The sequence below is a fragment of the Enhydra lutris genome, unplaced genomic scaffold (genome assembly GCF_002288905.1).
Source record: "Enhydra lutris kenyoni isolate GAN:26980312 unplaced genomic scaffold, ASM228890v2 scaffoldscaffold16, whole genome shotgun sequence".
Classification (NCBI taxonomy): Eukaryota; Metazoa; Chordata; class Mammalia; order Carnivora; family Mustelidae; genus Enhydra; species Enhydra lutris.
The window spans coordinates 23,720,872-23,739,198 of record NW_019154100.1 but is presented as its reverse complement, the minus strand read 5'-3'; the positions used below and the strand labels follow the sequence as shown (position 1 = coordinate 23,739,198).

General features: G+C 37.6%; 1 protein-coding gene across 5 annotated transcripts in view; it reads right to left on the bottom strand.

The window, feature by feature from the left end:
• Window positions 1-5,009: 5,009 nt before the first annotated feature.
• LOC111147315 (kelch like family member 7) overlaps window positions 5,010-18,327 on the bottom strand; it is a 66,029-nt gene continuing 52,711 nt past the window's right edge. For all 5 annotated transcript variants that reach the window (XM_022503303.1, XM_022503300.1, XM_022503302.1 and 2 more), the window contains 4 exons: window positions 13,132-13,372; window positions 8,915-9,116; window positions 7,265-7,362; window positions 5,010-6,319 (listed from right to left, as the gene is read on the bottom strand). In XM_022503303.1, the coding sequence (XP_022359011.1) occupies window positions 6,036-6,319; window positions 7,265-7,362; window positions 8,915-9,116; window positions 13,132-13,372 (825 nt within the window). In that variant the 3' untranslated portion in view covers window positions 5,010-6,035. The remainder of the gene's footprint in view (window positions 6,320-7,264; window positions 7,363-8,914; window positions 9,117-13,131; window positions 13,373-18,327) is intronic.

The window sequence follows — 18,327 nt, the reverse complement described above, 5'->3', positions numbered from 1 at the left end:
AGGATTATCGCAGACATGATGTCATGGTCTTTACATTGCACCTCTCAGGTTGTGCACAATTTCAGTTTGTCCCATTACCTGAGGTGTTTACTTTGATCACTCAGTTAAGATGGTGTCTGCTGAGCTACTACAATGACTCTTTTTGTCTTTGTTATAAATAAGGATTTTGTAAGGAGATACTTTGAAAGTATAAATGTGCCATTCCTCCCCAAGCTTTTTGGTTCTTTCATTTATTTATTCCTATCACTATGGCCTCCAATTTTCCAATTTTATTCAGTGGGTTATAATCTATTACTGTCATTATTTTGAGGTTCAAATCATCCTCAGTTTGGCCAGTGAGAGACCTCTAATCTTTGTTTTTTGACACACCCCATTAATTCTTTGAACACTTCTTTACTCCTTGGCCCAAAAGATGCTCCAGGCTCAATTTTATACTTTCCCTGATCTAGTCCTAGAATCAGCCATTTCTCCCAGCAGTCCTGGGTCTTTCAATGGTACTTAGAGGCCAAGATCTGAGCTTCAAATTTTCTCATTGCTGTTGTGAGGTCTTTTCTCCCAAGCCCTTTTGTGGGCGTTGCTAGGAAATATATACTATAGACAGACATACGTTTACATCAATGCATATTTCTGTATATGTATTAGAAACTATGAGTTTATACTGATAACCTCCAGTTTGATCCCAAGATCACAGAATTTATTTTCTTCCTGTATTTCTAACTTCCTCCTTTGATAGTGAGAAACTTGGTTCTCACTATCCATACTTATTTTGAGCAATTCCCTTGTATTAGCCAGTTTCACCTTGTGGCCATTGACTTTCTTGTCTATGCAAAGACCAACAAGGACTCTGCTGGGATCAAAGACCTAAAATAATGCCAGTGGTGGCTGAAGCTTAAATGAGAATGGACATGGCGCTGTGTGAAGGTGGAAAGGTAGGCAAGGCCAGATCTCAGTTGAGATCATCTAGGTGAGTGCTCGTGAGACAGTGGGAGACAATGGGAGCCTAGGGCTAAGGAATGCAGAATTCAGTAGTGATCAATTAGGGCCGGGTTGGTGGAAATCAAGAGTGGGGTCACAGAAAGGAAACTTCTAATCTCGAGATGGCAAAGTAAAAATAGTTCTGCCTCCCTTTCCTCTTGAAAAATCATCTCAAAGGGGAAACAAGCAAAAACCACAATCTTTGATTAGACCAGCAAATAACCATAATCTCAAACCACAATTTGTGAAGATTGAATGCGCTTGGTGGAATAGTAAATTACTTAGCAGAGAGGAAGAAGGTCATATTCTGGAAAGGTGCACACATGTCCCTAGAGAGGCTGAAAATCCGCAGAAATTAAGAGCCAACAGGTACCATAGAAGGGTAGACTGAAAATCTCTATGTAGTGCAATTAGAATCCAGCTCCATAAATCCACCCAGTGGGGCAGCTATCCCTACATGATGGGAAATAGGTTTTCTCCTTGAAAAAAAATGGGGTGGGGTGGGGACGAGAGAGGCTTTGAGTCCAGGACATCAAGTACAGAGGAGAAGTTACAGTACTGACAATGCAAGCTATGTTTATTGAATGGTGAAGTATAGTCCTCTTTGCCTGAGCTCCAGAAATCCTGTAGCCAGCCTTACAGTCCCTTTTTCCCCAACTTGCACTCGGCACCTAAGGTAGGGGTTTGGAAGATTATTTTTTTGAGAATCAAACATCCCATAAAAATATCTATAGATCTGGTGGATTCCCAACAAAAATAGGTGACCATTCCCTCATCATATGATGAGGTTCACTGATAATTAGGCCCACCTTTGCACATAAAAATTATCAACTCATTCAATGTCTCATTTTAAATAAAATTTGCAGACAGGGACTAGAAAAGAGCAAAGCAAACAGAAAAAAATAAGCAGACACACACCAAGTGTGTAGAAAATGTTAAAAAAACTAAAGTATCTTCAGAGAGGATACCATGAAACAGTAACAATGCTATATGAAATAATCATTTTAAAAAAAGTATTCTTAGATATTAAACATGGGTAGCGGAAACAAATTCAACAGATGGTTGGAAGATATAATCAGAGAAGTTCCCTATAAGAATTGAACAAACCAGATCCAGAACCCGTATTATAGCTGTTATGAGAGGAGGCTTAAAGCTCTGGAAAAGTAAAACCTTTCAATTTCCCAGCACAAACTTTTAAATTTTTATTTCTCCCAAAGTAGTTTGAATAGCCTTGGGAAGGAGGAAGTTAAGAAGATGAAAGTTGTTCAAACTTTTGGAAGTCTTTTGAGGCAACTATTAGGAGGAATATTTAAAGGATTTAGCACATGTTGAAGGATGCAACCTGAAAATGTCTCTTCATATTATCAGATTTTTGGGTCTTGGTTTGGTGCCATGTTGGAGTGGATTGAATTTTCTGACATTGTTGGTATATGTTAATGGTGTCATTAAAAAGTGAAATTTCGGGGGCACCTGGGTGGCTCAGTTAAGTATCCAACTCTTGATTTTGGCTCAGGCCATCATCTCAGGGTTCTGGGATCGAGCTCCAGTTGGGCTCTTAGCTAGGCATGGAGCCTGCTTAAGATTTTCTCCCTCTCCCTTTGCCCCCTCCCACTTCTCTCCCTCTCCCTAAAAAAAAAAAAAAAAAAAAAAAAAAAAGTCAACCTTTCCTTCAAATACTCTTTTATCCTGACAGGCAGCAAATCTCAATTTTTTGCTGTTAATAGAATATAAGGCAAAAGGAATATAGATTCATTAGTTAATAATTGTTTATTAACTGGCTCATTTTTGTGACTCAGAATTTCCTGTAAGATTGTAGATCAGGTTTTTGAAAGCTAGGTCACAATTGTAATTAAGTCCTGTTTTGTATAGCAACTTTTTTTAAAAGAAAGATTTTATTTAGTAAAGGGAGAGAGAGAGAGAGAGAGAAAGAGAACACAGCAGGGGGAGTGGCAGGCATAGGGAGAAGGAGGAGCAGACTTTCCACTGAGCAGAGAGCCCGATGTGGGGTTCGATGCCAGGACCCCGGGATCATGACCTGAGCCAAAGGCAGACACTTAACTGACTGAGCCACCCAGGCACCCCACAACACTTTTTTCAAGACATTAAACTTTCATGTTCAAGTTGTGATTTTTGAAAATATAAACTGCTGTCATCAAAACAGGGTCACTGCAAATGATGGAAAATTAACATATCACGTTTACTAAAAAGAAAGGAGAGCCATTTATAGAAAGGACAGGACTTTTATGGGTGGAAAAGAAATAGAAAAATGCTGCGGTGTCCGACTTTTGGGTTTTGGCTTGGGTCGGGATCTCGGGAGTCTGGGCTCCACACTTGGCAGGGAGTCTGCTTGAGGAGTTTCTCCTTCTGCCCCTCAAGTAAATAAATACATCTTAAAAAAAACAAAACACCAAAAAACCCCACAAAAAAACAGACCAACTTGCCAATATACTGTGCCATTATCCTGGCATTTACAATTTTGTAGAATATTTCCCAAGGCAGAAAATACTAATTAGTAATTACTGAGATTACTAACATCACCTCCCCTAAAAAACCCCACAAAACCCCCAAACCCAGGTTTAATCTACATCAAACCTGTCTACATACTTATAGTATGTTCCAGTCAGTTGATACAGCCAAAGAAAAGGCTAGTCCATTTACAATATTTCAAACAGTGCTCACATTCCATATGGGAGAGTATCATATTAAGTAATATAAGTAAATTGTAATATGATAAATGGATGTTCTTCTCTCCAAAAAACCTGGACTTTTCTCCCCCGGTGGAGTACAAAATTCAAAACCCAACATAAAAATGTTCAAGACAGGCAAATCTACAGACAGAAAAATTTAATGGTTGTATAGGTCTAGGATATCTGGAGGATGTAATTGGGTTGGATAATTCCCCCCCCCCCAAAATTCATGTCCACTTGGAACTTCAGAATGTGACCTTATCTGGAAATAGATTGTAGATGTCATTAGTTAAGATATGGTCATGCTAGATTGGGAGGAGAGTTAGCTAAATCCAGTGACTGCTGTTCTTATCACAACGTATCAAGACACAAAGGAAACACAGGAAAGAAGGACATGTGAAGCCAGAGGCAGTGAGTGAAGTGGCACAGTTGTAAGTCAATGAATGTCAAGGACCGCCAGCAACCACCAGAAGCTAGGGGGCAGGTTGGCAGTTTTTGCCTCAGAACTCCAGAAGGAGGCAACCCTGCTGACACCCTGATTTAGGACTTCTGGCTTCCTGAGTTGTGAAAGAATAAGTTTCTGTTGTTTTAAGTCACCAACTTTGTGGCGATTCATTACAGGGACCACAAGAAATTAATACAGGGGAAAACGGGGAGTGACTGCTAAGAGTATGGACTTTACTTCTGTGGTGATGGGAATGTTCCAAAATTGTGATGATGATTGCACAACTCTGTGAATGTATTAAAGACCACTGAATGATACACACTTTAAATGGGTGAATTGTATAATGTGATTTACATTTCAATAAAGCTGTAACATGCATAAAAAACTCTAAATAAAAATATATCATTATGCTTTTTAAAAAGATTTATTTATTTTCTAGAGAGTGCATATGTGCAAGCACAGGGGAAAGGGGCAAAGGGAAAGGGAGAGAGTCTTAGGCAGCAGAGGAGCTCCACACAGGGCTGATCTTACAACCCTGAGATCACGACCTTAGCTGAAACCAACAGTCAGATGCTTAACCTGACTGTGCAATGCAGGCGCCCCTATCATTATACTTTATATTTATAATCTTTGTCATTTAAACATTTTTAGGATTTAAGATTATAACCCCATACAAATAAAGCAATGAAAATTAAAATAGAAATACAGCTTCACAAATTTTAAAAACAACCACTGCCTAACACATTTGAAATGAAGGATGAATAAAACTTAGCAGTCTATTTTAAGTTAAAAAATATTTAATATTATTGGATAAAAACACTGATGGTGACAGCTTTACATGGCTCATTCCATACATTCTGTAATGTAAAAGGGCAAAACATTACTAGGAAAGAAATGAGTAGTTGGGTTTGTGAAAGATTTATTGACCAGATAAAAGCAATTAATACGAGATGACAAACATTTAACTCAAATTATTACAAAACTTTTAGGAGATAACTGGGTCAAATCTGATGTGTCCTACTAAGGAAAAGAAATCATGTATCTTTTTAATCCATAAGAAGTTCAAAGTCAACATTGATACTGTATAACTATCAGTGCTATTCTAGTAACCTAGAAGTTAGCTATAAATAGCTTTATCTTTTGCTAATCATTCTTACTATGATTTTATTTTATTTAACAGTGAGGACTGAAAAGGCATAATCATTTTTTAAACCACCGGGCAAAATAGTACTATAAATTAATGAGGGTGCTAAGCTTGACATTTTGTGTTTGAAAGATGGAATATATTTAATTGGACTGAATATATTTCATGAGGACTAGGGTATGTTTAAGCCCAAAATGTGTTTATGAAGTTCTGTAAGAGAACAGGTGTATACCTTGACTCACTCTTGCTTGCTTTTAAAATGAAATAAATTTGGCACTATATGGAACAAATGAAGACAAGCAAAATTAGGTGAGACTAAGATGCTTCATCAGAGTTGCCTGATTTGACTTACAATTCATACTATTTCTTAGTTCTTGACTGAACAGAAACAAACAGACCTAACTACATAGCACTTCTATGATGTATGAAAATAGAATCTAGAGCTAAGATGAGACTGCTTCACTGATGAGCCAATCCCCCACTCTGCCATAATCATAGTTTCAAATGTAAAATTCATTCAAGAATTCGTATTTTCATCAAATGCTTATGATTTTTCAAGTTTTCTTGCTAGATATGTCTTGGTTAAGTGGCCAGCTAAAATATGGTCTTTGAATTAAGGAAATTCATATAAAAGAAACATCTATTTCATAGCGATCTTACTTTACTTGAAATTTCCTTTAAAAAAACAAAACACCAAACTAAAACTTTGTAACCAAACTCTTGGAACAAAGCACTGGTGGCCATATTTTTGAGTCTCCGATAAATCTTGAAGTCCATTCACTTTTCATGTTTCAAGTGTTTCTTCATTTGCTCCACAAGTATCAACAACACATATTAAACAACTTGTTACTGGAAAAGCTCGGACTTTGGAGTTGGCGACCCATTTGTCTGTCTCGGTATTATATTCAAGGATGTGTCCTAATCGACCCACACCTTGAAAACCAGCCAAGACATAAACTATAGAGCCAACTGCTGCACACTTCACTGTTACACCCTTCCATGGCATTGGTGAGACCATCTTCCATTCGTTTAACTTAATATCATAATATTCCACGTTGTCCAGACCACCTTCAAAAGAATAAAATAACATGAACAACTATATTAACAGTTCTATGATCTCTTAAGGTATTAATTCTTTGGATCTTCCCAACATTTTATTATGAACATTTTCAAATATGCAACAGTTATGAATCTTAAAATGAATACCCATATAGCTATCATCTATTCTTATTTTTACTTTAACACAATAAAAATTTAACTTAATTTTTACTTGAATTCTAAATATGTATGTTTATTTTACAAAATTATAAATGTTCTATCTGTTCTGGGAAGGTAAACAAACCGGTGGATTTTCCTTCTGATTAACTTTGACTATAATTATTCAAAAGTTTTTAATCCTTCTGCCATTTATCTTTTAGCAGTTTATGGAAAACAGCAATGGCCAGAGACAAGAGAAGGGAAGAAAGTATTTCTTTATTATACTTATGTAATGCTTAAAGGTACTAAAATGAGGTTTGTGGACTATATACTCCGTCCAGATTCTCCATTATTTAAAGAAATAATTTCAGATTTTTTACTACAAATTAAGAAAATAAAAATCAAATTTACTAATTTAAAAATAGTAATATTGATATTTTCATGCAATGTTTAAAAGTGGTAAGGAAACTTTGTCATTTAAGGCCTGTATACAACTCATAAAAGTTGTATTTAAAAGTTTGTAAAAACTCAAATGTTTCTGTCACTTAATAGTTCTTTAGCTAGTATGACATTATTACCCAGGGGGTGTTTGGAAATGTGTGAAGCTGAGACTGTCATAATGACTGATGGCCATCAGAGGGATGTTAAATATACTGTAATGTTTCATAAAATATATTAGTTCTCAGAAACTATAAACATAATAATGTATGTGATAAATGCCTGTATTTAGATTTTAGGAAATGTTTCAAAGACTTAAGAGAAGGAGGTATCAGCAAACTCATTGGGAAAGTTGAACAGTGATTTAATGTCACATACCCAAGCCATTCTGACCACCTACAGCAAATATCTTGTCTTTTACAAATACCAGTCCATGATTCTTCCTGGCCTCAATCATTGGACACAGCTCAGTCCATCTGAAAAAATGAGAGGAAGCTTTTAGAGTATTTGTTCGCGGGAAGTACGCAAACTACTTTATAAGAAAGGTCTGTTATCCCAATTTAGTGCTCATTTAGTACTCACATGTGTTCACACCCACACACAAACACATATCTGAAAGGCTAGAAGACAAAAGTTTAATATGGTTTTGGGTAATTTATTTATAGGTGAGGTAAACGGGGATTTTATTCCTTTCGACTCCAACAGAATATGAGAAATAGAGAATATTTGGAGACTAACACATCTTTGGAAGAAATCCATTTCCTAGTTCACAGTAACTTGTTAAAATGGTTAACAAAAAAGAAAGGGAGGATACTTAAGAGAATATAAAATGCTAATACTGTCATGTATTTTTTTTTTTTTTAAGATTTTATTTATTTGAGAGAGAGAGAGTATGAGGGGGAGGGTCAGAGGGAGAAGCAGACACCCTGCTGAGCAGGTAGGCGATGCAGACCTCGATCCTAGGACTCTAGGACCATGACCTGAGCCAAAGGCAGTTGCTTGAACAACTGAGTCATCCAGGCACCCATTACATGTGGTTTTAATTAGTATTTATGTATGAATCAAACACAAATTTAACATTGGGCTCTAGCAAATTAGTAGTATCTGTTACTATTCATAAGTAACAAAAGTACTGTCATTCTGTCAAATTTAATAATTTATTAGCATGTTGTTATGTTCATGGCCACTACTATAAATAATGAGATTGAGGGGTGCCTGGGTGGCTCAGTCGGTAAAACGTCTGCCTTCAGCTCACGTCATGATCTCAGGGTCCTGGGATCGAGTCCCTTGTCGGGCTTTCTGCTCAGCAGGGAGCCTGCTTCCCCCCTCTCTCTGCCTGCCTCTTTGCCTATTTGTGATCTCTGTCTGTCAAATAAATAAATAAAATCTTAAAAAAAAAAAACAAAACCCACAGGGTATATTAAGGTCAAGCCATTTCTTAAAGTACAGAGGAAGGGTCCAGAACATAAACATGTCCTGAACGTAGCTCCTTCAAAAGTGTGTACACATTTTTAATACAAGAGCTAAATTCTTCTGTTGGGGTCCTTCTGCTTTTTGCCATCTTTTTCCTCTGAGCTTATAGAATACAATTAACTGTGAAATAAGGCCTTTTTTTTTGGGTTTATACACAGTATAGTTTTAATAAGTTATGCATAAGGTTATTCCCACACATTCCTACACATAAGTTTACAAACACTTAACATCTAAAGAAAGAAAGAAGTTACTTGAAAGACAAATTATACACAGCATACTTTCACTGAGTTAAGAACAGGTCTAGTCCTACATGATTTTAAAATAAAAATTTTATTTAATTTTTTTTAAAGATTTTATTTATTTATTTGACAGAGATCACTAGTAAGCAGAGAGGCAGGTAGAGATAGAGGAGGAAGCGGGCTCCCCACTGAGCAGAGAGCCCAATGCGGGGCTCGATCCCAGGACCCTGGGATCATGACCTGAGCCGAAGGCAGAGGCTTTAACCCACTGAGCCACCCAGGTGCCCCTAAAATAAGAATTTTAATTGATACATACGTTTCTGTGGCAGGATCATAAACCTCACAGGAATTCAGCACTCGCCCAGAAACATTGTTCCCTAAACTTCCGCCACAAACATAGATCAGGCCATTGGCTTCCACCATGCCGTGGCTGCAGCGCTGAGTCAGCATGCTGGGCTTAGTGTGCCAGCTTTCAGTTCTTGTGTCATAGCACTCAAATAAATATAGAGCTGAGTTTCCTGTAAAAGAAAAAGGCTCCATCAGGCTTCTCTTAGTGTGTATGTGGGTTGGGAGGGAGCTGACAGTAGAGCTGGTCATTACTTACTGGAGGTAAGAATTTATAAAGTTGTAGTCTTTTCTGAACTTAATTAACAATAACAGCAAAATGGTGGAATAGCTTAAGAAAAAGCTAACCCTGTTTGTACAGATCTCAGAAAAATATTTTTTAAAAGGATGTGCTGGAGAGATTTATTGGTAACTAACTTTAGGAAAAGAAATTGGTTTGATTTCAGAAGAAAAATTAAGTAACATTATGTATGTCTTCACACCCAGTTAGGCATGATGGTAATTATTTAAACTTTAAATCCTTATAGAGGAGAAAAGCATAGCTGTTTATAGATGGTAAATCCATACCTTAAACTCTGAAGACTACTATCTGATAATATGCTCAGGTTTATCATTTAACATTCTATAATAGTCACTGCACCATTAACAAAACTATTCTTCCTGACTACTCTCAGTGGCTGTGTGAGTAAGCCCTGAAGTCATGCTGACCCAGTCGGGACTGTACTCTCAAGGTATCACTGTATGTCTCTGGTGTGTTTGATTACACATTTTAACAGCAAAACATATACATCCTGTCTTATAACTTCTGTACATTATAGGGGCTCAATAAAAAGTTTTAGAAATGATACTAATAAAGCAACAAGTGCTTTTTTCCTTCCCAAGAAAAAAGTTAAAAAAAAAAATTTTTTTTAGCTTTTGCACAGCAAAGGAAATACTTAACAAAACCAAAAGAAAACTGACAGAATGGGAGAAGATATTTGCAAACGACATATCAGATAAAGAGCTAGTATCCAAAATCTATAAAGAGCTTAGCAACTCAACACCCAAAGAACAAATAATCCAATCAAGAAATGGGCAGAGGACATGAACAGACATTTCTGCAAAGAAGACATCCAGATGGCCAACAGACACATGAAAAAGTGCTCCATATCACTCGGCATCAGGGAAATACAAATCAAAACCACAATGAGATATCACCTCACACCAGTCAGAATGGCTAAAATTAACAAGTCAGGAAATGACAGATGCTGGCGAGGTTGCGGAGAAAGGGGAACCCTCTTACACTGTTGGTGGGAATGCAAGCTGGTGCAACCACTCTGGAAAATAGCATGGAGGTTCCTCAAAAAGTTGAAAATAGAGCTACCCTATGACCCAGCAATTGCACTACTGGGTATTTACCCTAAAGATACAAACATAGTGATCTGAAGGGGCACATGCACCTGAATGTTTATAGCAGCAATGTCCACAATAGCCAAACTATGGAAAGAACCTAGATGTCCATCAACAGATGAATGGATAAAGAAGATCTGGTATATATATATACAATGGAATACTATGCAGCCATCAAAAGAAATGAAATCTTGTGATTTGCGATGATGCGGATGGAACTAGAGGGTATTATGCTTAGCAAAATAAGTCAATCTGAGAAAGACAACTATCATATGATCTCCCTGATAAGAGGAAGTGGAGATACAACGTTGGGGGTCTGGGGGGGTAGGAAGAGAATAAATGAAACAAGATGGGATCAGGAGGGAGACAAATTGTAAGAGACTCTTAATCTCATAAAACAAACTGAGGGTTGCTGGGGGGAGGAGGGTAGGGAGAGGGTGGTGGGGTTATAGACATTGGGGAGGGTATATGTTATGGTGAGTGTTGTGAAGTGTGTAAACCTGGTGATTCACAGACCTGTACCCCTGGGGTTAATATTACATTATATGTTTATAAAAAAATATAAAAAATTATTAAGAAAAAAGGAAAATTTTATATAGTATGACACTGAATATATATATGTATATACGTATGATTTTAAAAGCATTAGGATTCTTTATATGTGGATACACACACACACCCATTAAGACCACTAGACTAGACACTGCTGTTTCATTTTTAAAATATTTCAACTTTTTCTTAAATCTTCTGGCTTTTTCATATTTGAAATTATAATCAGAAAAAAATTTCATTGTTTTGCTGCGATGAGCACTGGGTGTTGCATGAAGTGTTGAATGACTAAATTGTATACCTGAAACTAATATTACACTGTATGTTAACTAGGATTTAAATAAAAACTTTTTAAAAAATTAAAAAAAAATTTTTTAAAGATTTTATTTATTTGACAGAGAGATCACAAGTAGGCAGAGAGGCAGGCAGAGAAAGAGGGGGAAGCAGGCTCCCTGCTGAGCAGGGAACCCAATGTGGGGCTTGATCCCAGCACCTGAGATCGTGACCTGAGCCGAAGGCAGAGGCTTAACTCACTGAGCCACCCAGGTGCCCCATGAAGTTAAAATTTAACCTAATTGTAACTCATCTCCCACTCCTGGACTTCTTGATAATACTTAAAAACAATACCACCCTTAAGGTTCTCCATCACAGTCAAGGTCTACAGAAAACAAAGTTCAGGGAGTAACAAATGGAAGAAGTAATGGTCTTGATTAACAATAACTTTTTTTTTTTTAACTCTCAGAACATTTTCAATTTGGTAGATTCAGTTGGTGCTAAGAGGAAATACAAACTGTATGGCAGACATGAGAAACTACTATTTAAGTAAAAAACTGACTCAGTAATTGCTGAAGATATTAAGTTATCTACTTTAATTTCCACAAAAAGTGTTTCTACAGTACAGTTACTTTCTATTATCTTTAAGATTTATTGTATTTGAAATATGCTATATTAGACATTCTCTAAAAAATGTTTTTAAAGGGGGGAAAAGGTAATTTCTTAAGTCACATTTTAAAATATCTTTAATTTTTCTAATATTCTTTTGATATCTTGTGGGGGAGTAAAAACTTAAAACATAAATATGCTGACCAAAAGTAAAACTTTCTTTGGCCTAATACAAAAATCATCAAAGAAAATAAAGACTTAATTGACATTTGAATTCCACACCTCAGGTTTACTTGGGTCTTCCTAGTTTTCTTTATAAGCCCATTATTTAACTAAAGAAATTATTTGAAAAGGTGAGAGCTATTATGCATCTAGTCTGCACCTAGAATATCCATTTAGAAAAATTATTCATTTAGAAAAAGACCACCACTGGACACTAACAAACTACCCATCAACGACAAAGATTTTTTATACCCAAATCCATACCCTGTTCTGATCAATAAGCATTAAAACAGCACTCCCAGCCTTTATATTAAATAGTTAAAGAAATAAATGCAAATGAGAAATATGATTCTTACTTTTCTCTGATACAAATAAAGAACAGGTAATAAGGTATAACAGATTTAAAAAATGTGAATGTAATAGATTTTAAAGGGTCTGTCAGTGAGCCAAACTCTGAAATCTTTAAAGCAAATAATATTATGTATCTAAAATTAATCTAGGGGCACCAAGGTGGCTCAGTCAGTCAAATGTCTGGCCTTGGCTCAGGTCATGATCCCAGGGTCCTTGGGACTGAGCCCCATGTTTGGCTCTTTGCTGGGGTGGGGGGGAGTCTGCTTCTCCTTCTCTCTCTGCCCCTCCCCTCCCCTGCTCATTTAGTCTCACTCACAAATAAATAAAAAGAAAATATTTTTAAAAAATGAAATTAATCTAGATAGAACTAAAATCCAGATGGTATGAGAAAAAATGGGATAATTAACATAATCTAGGAACCTGAAGTTCTTGTAAAATGATTCATAAAAAAGGTAAACCTTCAGGGAAATGGGATAAAAAATGTGACAGATATGTATTTAAATTATGTTAAAAAGGGGCGCCTGGGTGGCTCAGTGGGTTAAAGCCTCTGCCTTCGGCTCAAGTCACGATCTCAGGTCCTGGGATAGAGCCCTGCATCGGGCTCTCTGCTCAGTGGGGAGTCTGCTTCCCCCATCTCTCTCTGCCTATCTGTCTACTTGTGATCTCTGTCAAATAAATAAAATCTTCAAAAAAAAAAGTCAAAAAGACAACACCAATTGTTTATGTAAATATGAAAGCCAAGGAACACTTGGTAAAACACCTTCCCCAGACAAAAATACTGAGTTAAGTCCTTACCAACTTCGGAACCTCCAGATGTGTAAATTTTGCCTTCTGCTGCACAGGCGGCAAGGCTGTCTCGAGGTGTCGGAGGGCCCAGTTTGGAATACCAGCTATCCTTCACAACATTATAGCAATCCATTCGTTTTATGGGGAAAAGCTGAGAGCCACCCAAAATGTATACTACATTGTCCCAAAATACACATGCTGCATCTCTTCGTTTTTCAAAGGGGCAGCGGATGTCTGTCCAGCTATAATCCTGTAACCGGAAAGGACAGGAAGTGGTCAGTAATGCAAATATATAATTGACACAAATGAGGCAAAGATATAGTTGAGAAAATACAAAATATAGGAGTATGTTAGTTTGCTAGAGTACATATAGTTTGGCTTGAGACACGATCTAATTTAATCTTGTGTGATTTCTTCAGAATGTTGGTGACTGCTTTGGGTGTTTTCTGGCTCCAGATTAAACTCTAATACATTTGGATGTATCACTACCACCAGTCTTCTATTCCTTCTGTTATTAAGGATGATAACACAAGAAAATTCTAAAATAAGTAGCTTTGTAATTTAGAAAAAAAAAACTTCTTTCAAATGTAAATAGGGGCGCCAGGGTAGCTCCCCTAAATGTCTGATCCTTTTTTTTTTTTAAAGATTTTATTTATTTATTTGACAGACAGAGATTACAAGCAGGCAGAGAGAGAGAGGAGGAAGCAGGCTCCCTGCTGAGCAGAGAGCCCAACTCGGGGCTCGATCCCAGGACCCCAGAATCACAACCTGAGCCCAAGGCAGAGGCTTTAACCCACTGAACCACCTGGGTGCACCCGTATATCTGATTCTTGATTTCAGCTCAGGTCATGACCTTGGTTGGGGTTGTGGGATAGAGCTGCATGTGGGGCTTTGTGCTCAGTGGGGAGTCTGCTTGAGATTCTCTTTCTGCTCCTCCCCCTGCACACACATGTTTTCTCAAATAAATAAGTAAATCTTTACAAATAAGAACAAGGGTGCCTGGGTGGCTCAGTTGGTTGAGTGTCTACCTTCAGCTTAGGTCATGATCTCAGGGTCCTGGAATTGAGCCCCACATTTGTTTCCTGCTCAGCGGGGAGCCTGCTTCTCCCCATCTCCGCCCCTTCCTCCTGCTTGTGCTCTCTCTCTCTCTCTCACTCTCAAATAAATTGAAAAAAAAAAAAAAAAAACAAAAAACAAACAAACAAAAAAAAAAAACCACCAAGAACAACAATAAAAACCCAAATGTAAACATACCCATTCCTTTCCTGCCAGATATACAGAATGATATAAAGAATCACTGGCAGTGTGCCTGGGTGGTTCAGTGGGTTAGGCGCAGACTCTTGATTTCAGCTCAGGTCAGGATCTTGGCTTGTGGGATCGGGCCCTGAGTCGAGCTCCACGGGTGAGGAGATTGCTTGAGATTCTTTCTCTCCCTCTGCCCCTCCCCCAGCTCACACATATGTGCACTCTCTAAATCAATAAATAAAATATTTAAAAAAATCACTGGATAATATGAAGCTTAAACTGCTGTTATCCTGCTGATGTCTAAAGCTAGAAGATATTTTGTAGACTTCTATGATATTAAATTTTTAAAAAATATTCAGTTGAGCCAGTTTATTCAGCTGGACTCTTAAAGCTGTGATATTTACTATGAAATATTTGAGTAATCTGTTTTAACCAGTCTGGAAACCCACTTTTTTCTTCCTGATGATTAGAAATGAGCATGTATCAGTACTTCCCAACAAGGGCAGTTCATGGGATCATTTCATTTCCTCACTATGTTTGGTACATCCAAGGACCTTCTTCTATGTAAATGTATGGGGGGATTTCTCCCAAAGCTATAGTATCTTGGATCCTCCCCTTTTTTTGAACAAGGAAGCTACAGGGTTCCTGCTGCTTTCTGAAAATATCTGAAAACAATTAGAGAACTTCAAAGAGAAATCCAAACAATTCCTGATCTTATTGAGCAAAGCAGTGTGTGTGTGTGTGATTATTAACGCTGAGTTCCCTCTGGGAAAATCTGATGGATAGCTATCACACTAGTGTCCAGTATTTCAGGCATTCATCAGATGAGATTAAGCATCACAGAACATGAGGAATGGTCTCAGGAAAAAGAAGAACCCCTCATGTGGAACACATCAAGGTGCCAGCTCCTAGCGATGATAAACATTCTGCTTTCTGGGTGGCCAGAAAAATGAGAGTCTTAATCCTCGTTTTATTCTCAACTTAGGATCTATATGTCCCCCTGGGTTGCTCAGTGGTATACCTACTGGCAGGCACACAAAACTACAGGATAAATACAACACTTCCCCCAAAGTTTGTTTTCCTCAATGGGTACCAAAAACTCGGGAAAATTATTATTTTAATATTTTATTTATTTGAAAAAAAGAGGGAGGGTAAGAGGAAGAGAGAGCACAAGTGAGCATGAGCTGTGGGGAGAAGGAGACTCACTGCTGAGCAGGGAGCCTCATGCTGGGGTCCATCCCAGGACCCTGAGATCATGACCTGAGCCAAAGGCAGACGCTTAACCGACTGAGCCACCCAGGCACCCCCTGGGGAGAATTATTTTTAAAATTTGTTTTCTCAGAGTTGCATGCCATAGAATGAAAAAAAATGAGAGAAAATAATTACTATACTCTACAGGGCATGATCCCTCAAAAGCAAACTAATAAATCTCTTACATATTCTGAAATATATTCATATTCCTACCTGTCAAAGTTCATTAGCAGAAAAATAGTTTCATTAATAAGATACATTGTTAACTCAGTAAATTTCAAGTCTTGCCACTCTTATACCCAATTTATCTGATATTATTAGAAAGCAAGAATGGGAACTTATCTATAATTTCTAAAGATAGCCACAAGAACATTATCTTTCCTTGCTCTTCCTTAATTTCAGGATGAGAAAGTGGGTGATAGATTCTTTTGAATGATCTCTAAGATATACTACTCTTCAGATTAAAAATAATTGACCATGTAGAAGCTGGGATTAAAAACACAAACAAAATGTTTTCTTTTAGCTAAATGAGCTTGAACATTGAGACAAAGGATACCAAGTTCCAAAAAAAGGGGAAATAATTCCCAAGAGTTTGGTAACAGAATAGTTCTAATTTTCTAGTATTCCTCAAGGATTTCAGTAAGGAATAAATGAGTGCTCATATGTACCAGTCGTATAGGGCTTAGGCTCCAGATTTAAGAATTAAAATAAACTGCTCTCTTGGAACTATAAGCCCAAAGGAAAAATGATTAGCTAGTTTGTGTGTGTGGTGGGTGGGGTGGCAAAAAGGCACATGCTTCTATCTACTTGTAAGATGGGCTCTGATTTCCTTAGATATCCTCAAGTTTTTTTTTTTTTTTTAAAGATTTTATTTATTTATTTGACAGAGATCACAAGTAGGCAGACAGGCAGGCAGAGAGAGAGAGAGGAGAAAGCAGGCTCCCTGCCAAGCAGAGAGCCCGATGCAGGACTTGATCCCAGGACCCTGAGATCATGACCTAAGCCGAAGGCAGAGGCTTAACCCACTGAGCCACCCAGGTGCCCCTATCCTCAAGTTTTTAAGTCTTTTTCATCTCTCCAAATACTGTCGCTCGTCAATGTACATGTTAGATACTAAATTTGATCAATACTGACTATATTTAATATTCTAATAGTTTATCTTCTAGGCAGATGAAATGACCTTTGCAAACATTTTACCTAGAATGCAAGTATAATTTCATTTCAGCTAAAATTTAATGTTTTAACATATGAGCTCATTAAATATACCTACCAGGGGTCAAATGCACCTGTGTTTGAAAACACCTGGCTGTGGCTGTATAAATGAACCGGGGGGGGGGGAATTTTTTTCCCGTATGTGTGTATGGGTAGATCTCACTGGAAAGTCAAATTTTCCCAATCTATTCCTCATCCAAAAGAGAATGCTAAGAAGGTGATTTGATGTTTGCCCTTTAGTAACTTGTCATACTGCCTAGGAGGTAATGTGGTAGCTGAGGAAGCAAGCAGAGAAGGTAAAAATATAGATGAGAAGTCAGACTTATAGGTTCCATAGATATGAATGCCAGGTCTTATCTTAGTGATGGGACTACTCCCAACCTGGGGCCTGCACGTATTAGAAGGGTTGCTTAAGGTTTCCTAAGCTCCTAGGCTATAGGTCAAGCTACAGGGACATGCAGCTTTTATGTCAGCAATAAGACAGATACACAGCAGTAGAGTTACAGCGTATGTGTGCGGGCAGAGAACTGTTACTCTAAAAACATAATCTAATTCAGTTAAGTTTTACTGAGTATCTATTTCATGCAAGGCTCTGTGCTTGGCTGAGGAGAAGATAGGAAAATGGAAAACCGGAAAGCCTGGAAAAGACAAAGGTAGAAGGAAGTTTTGACATATCACCCATCTTTGCATCCATACGCATACACATTCACATAAAAGTCCTGTCTTCTCTCATCCTAGTTAGCCTTTCTTGCCTCTGCTGTGATACATACACTCTAGACTTTTTTCAAGCTCAAGGTCAAGACTTCTTTCCTTTCTGTAGGCTTCCCTGACTGCCTTGCTCTGAATCCCCACCACACTAAAGTATGGACTTGATGACTGAGCGCTACATTACATCCTGTCCTGGATGATTTTCCAGCAGCAGTGAGATGCTACAAGACAGTGAAATGCTTCTTCAGGTGAGGGGCTGTATAATAGCTTCTCTAAATCCCTCAAGGCAAAAACATCAGCCTGCTATTTTCCTTGAGAGTAAGGACTGATTTTATACTAATCTGCATTCTAAAAACACATGAGTCTTCAAAGAATAGAGACACCACAGATGTAGATTTCAATAATCAAGATAACCAAATCCAAAATAAAAGAAATACTTTTTATTTATAAGACTTGAGAATTTTATTTTGGATAATTTTGAGGGGAAACAAAGATCTTAGAAAAAAAGGAAAGCAAAATTAAGAAAAATGTAAAACCTTAAGATTTCTGGAGAAGCTTCAAGGAGTCAATGTAATCTGAGTTTAAGATTACTAAATTATAAGTACTTTCTGTTAAGCTATTATCTGACTAATTTTAGTTTCTTTTCTTTAAAAGACTGTTACTTATTTATTTATTTAAGAGAGAGAAAGAGAGCAGAGAGCACGGGCAGGGGGAAGAGCAGAGGCAGAGGGAGCAGCAGACTCCCCGCTGACAGGCAGCCTCATCTGGGGCTCATTGCCAGGACCCTGG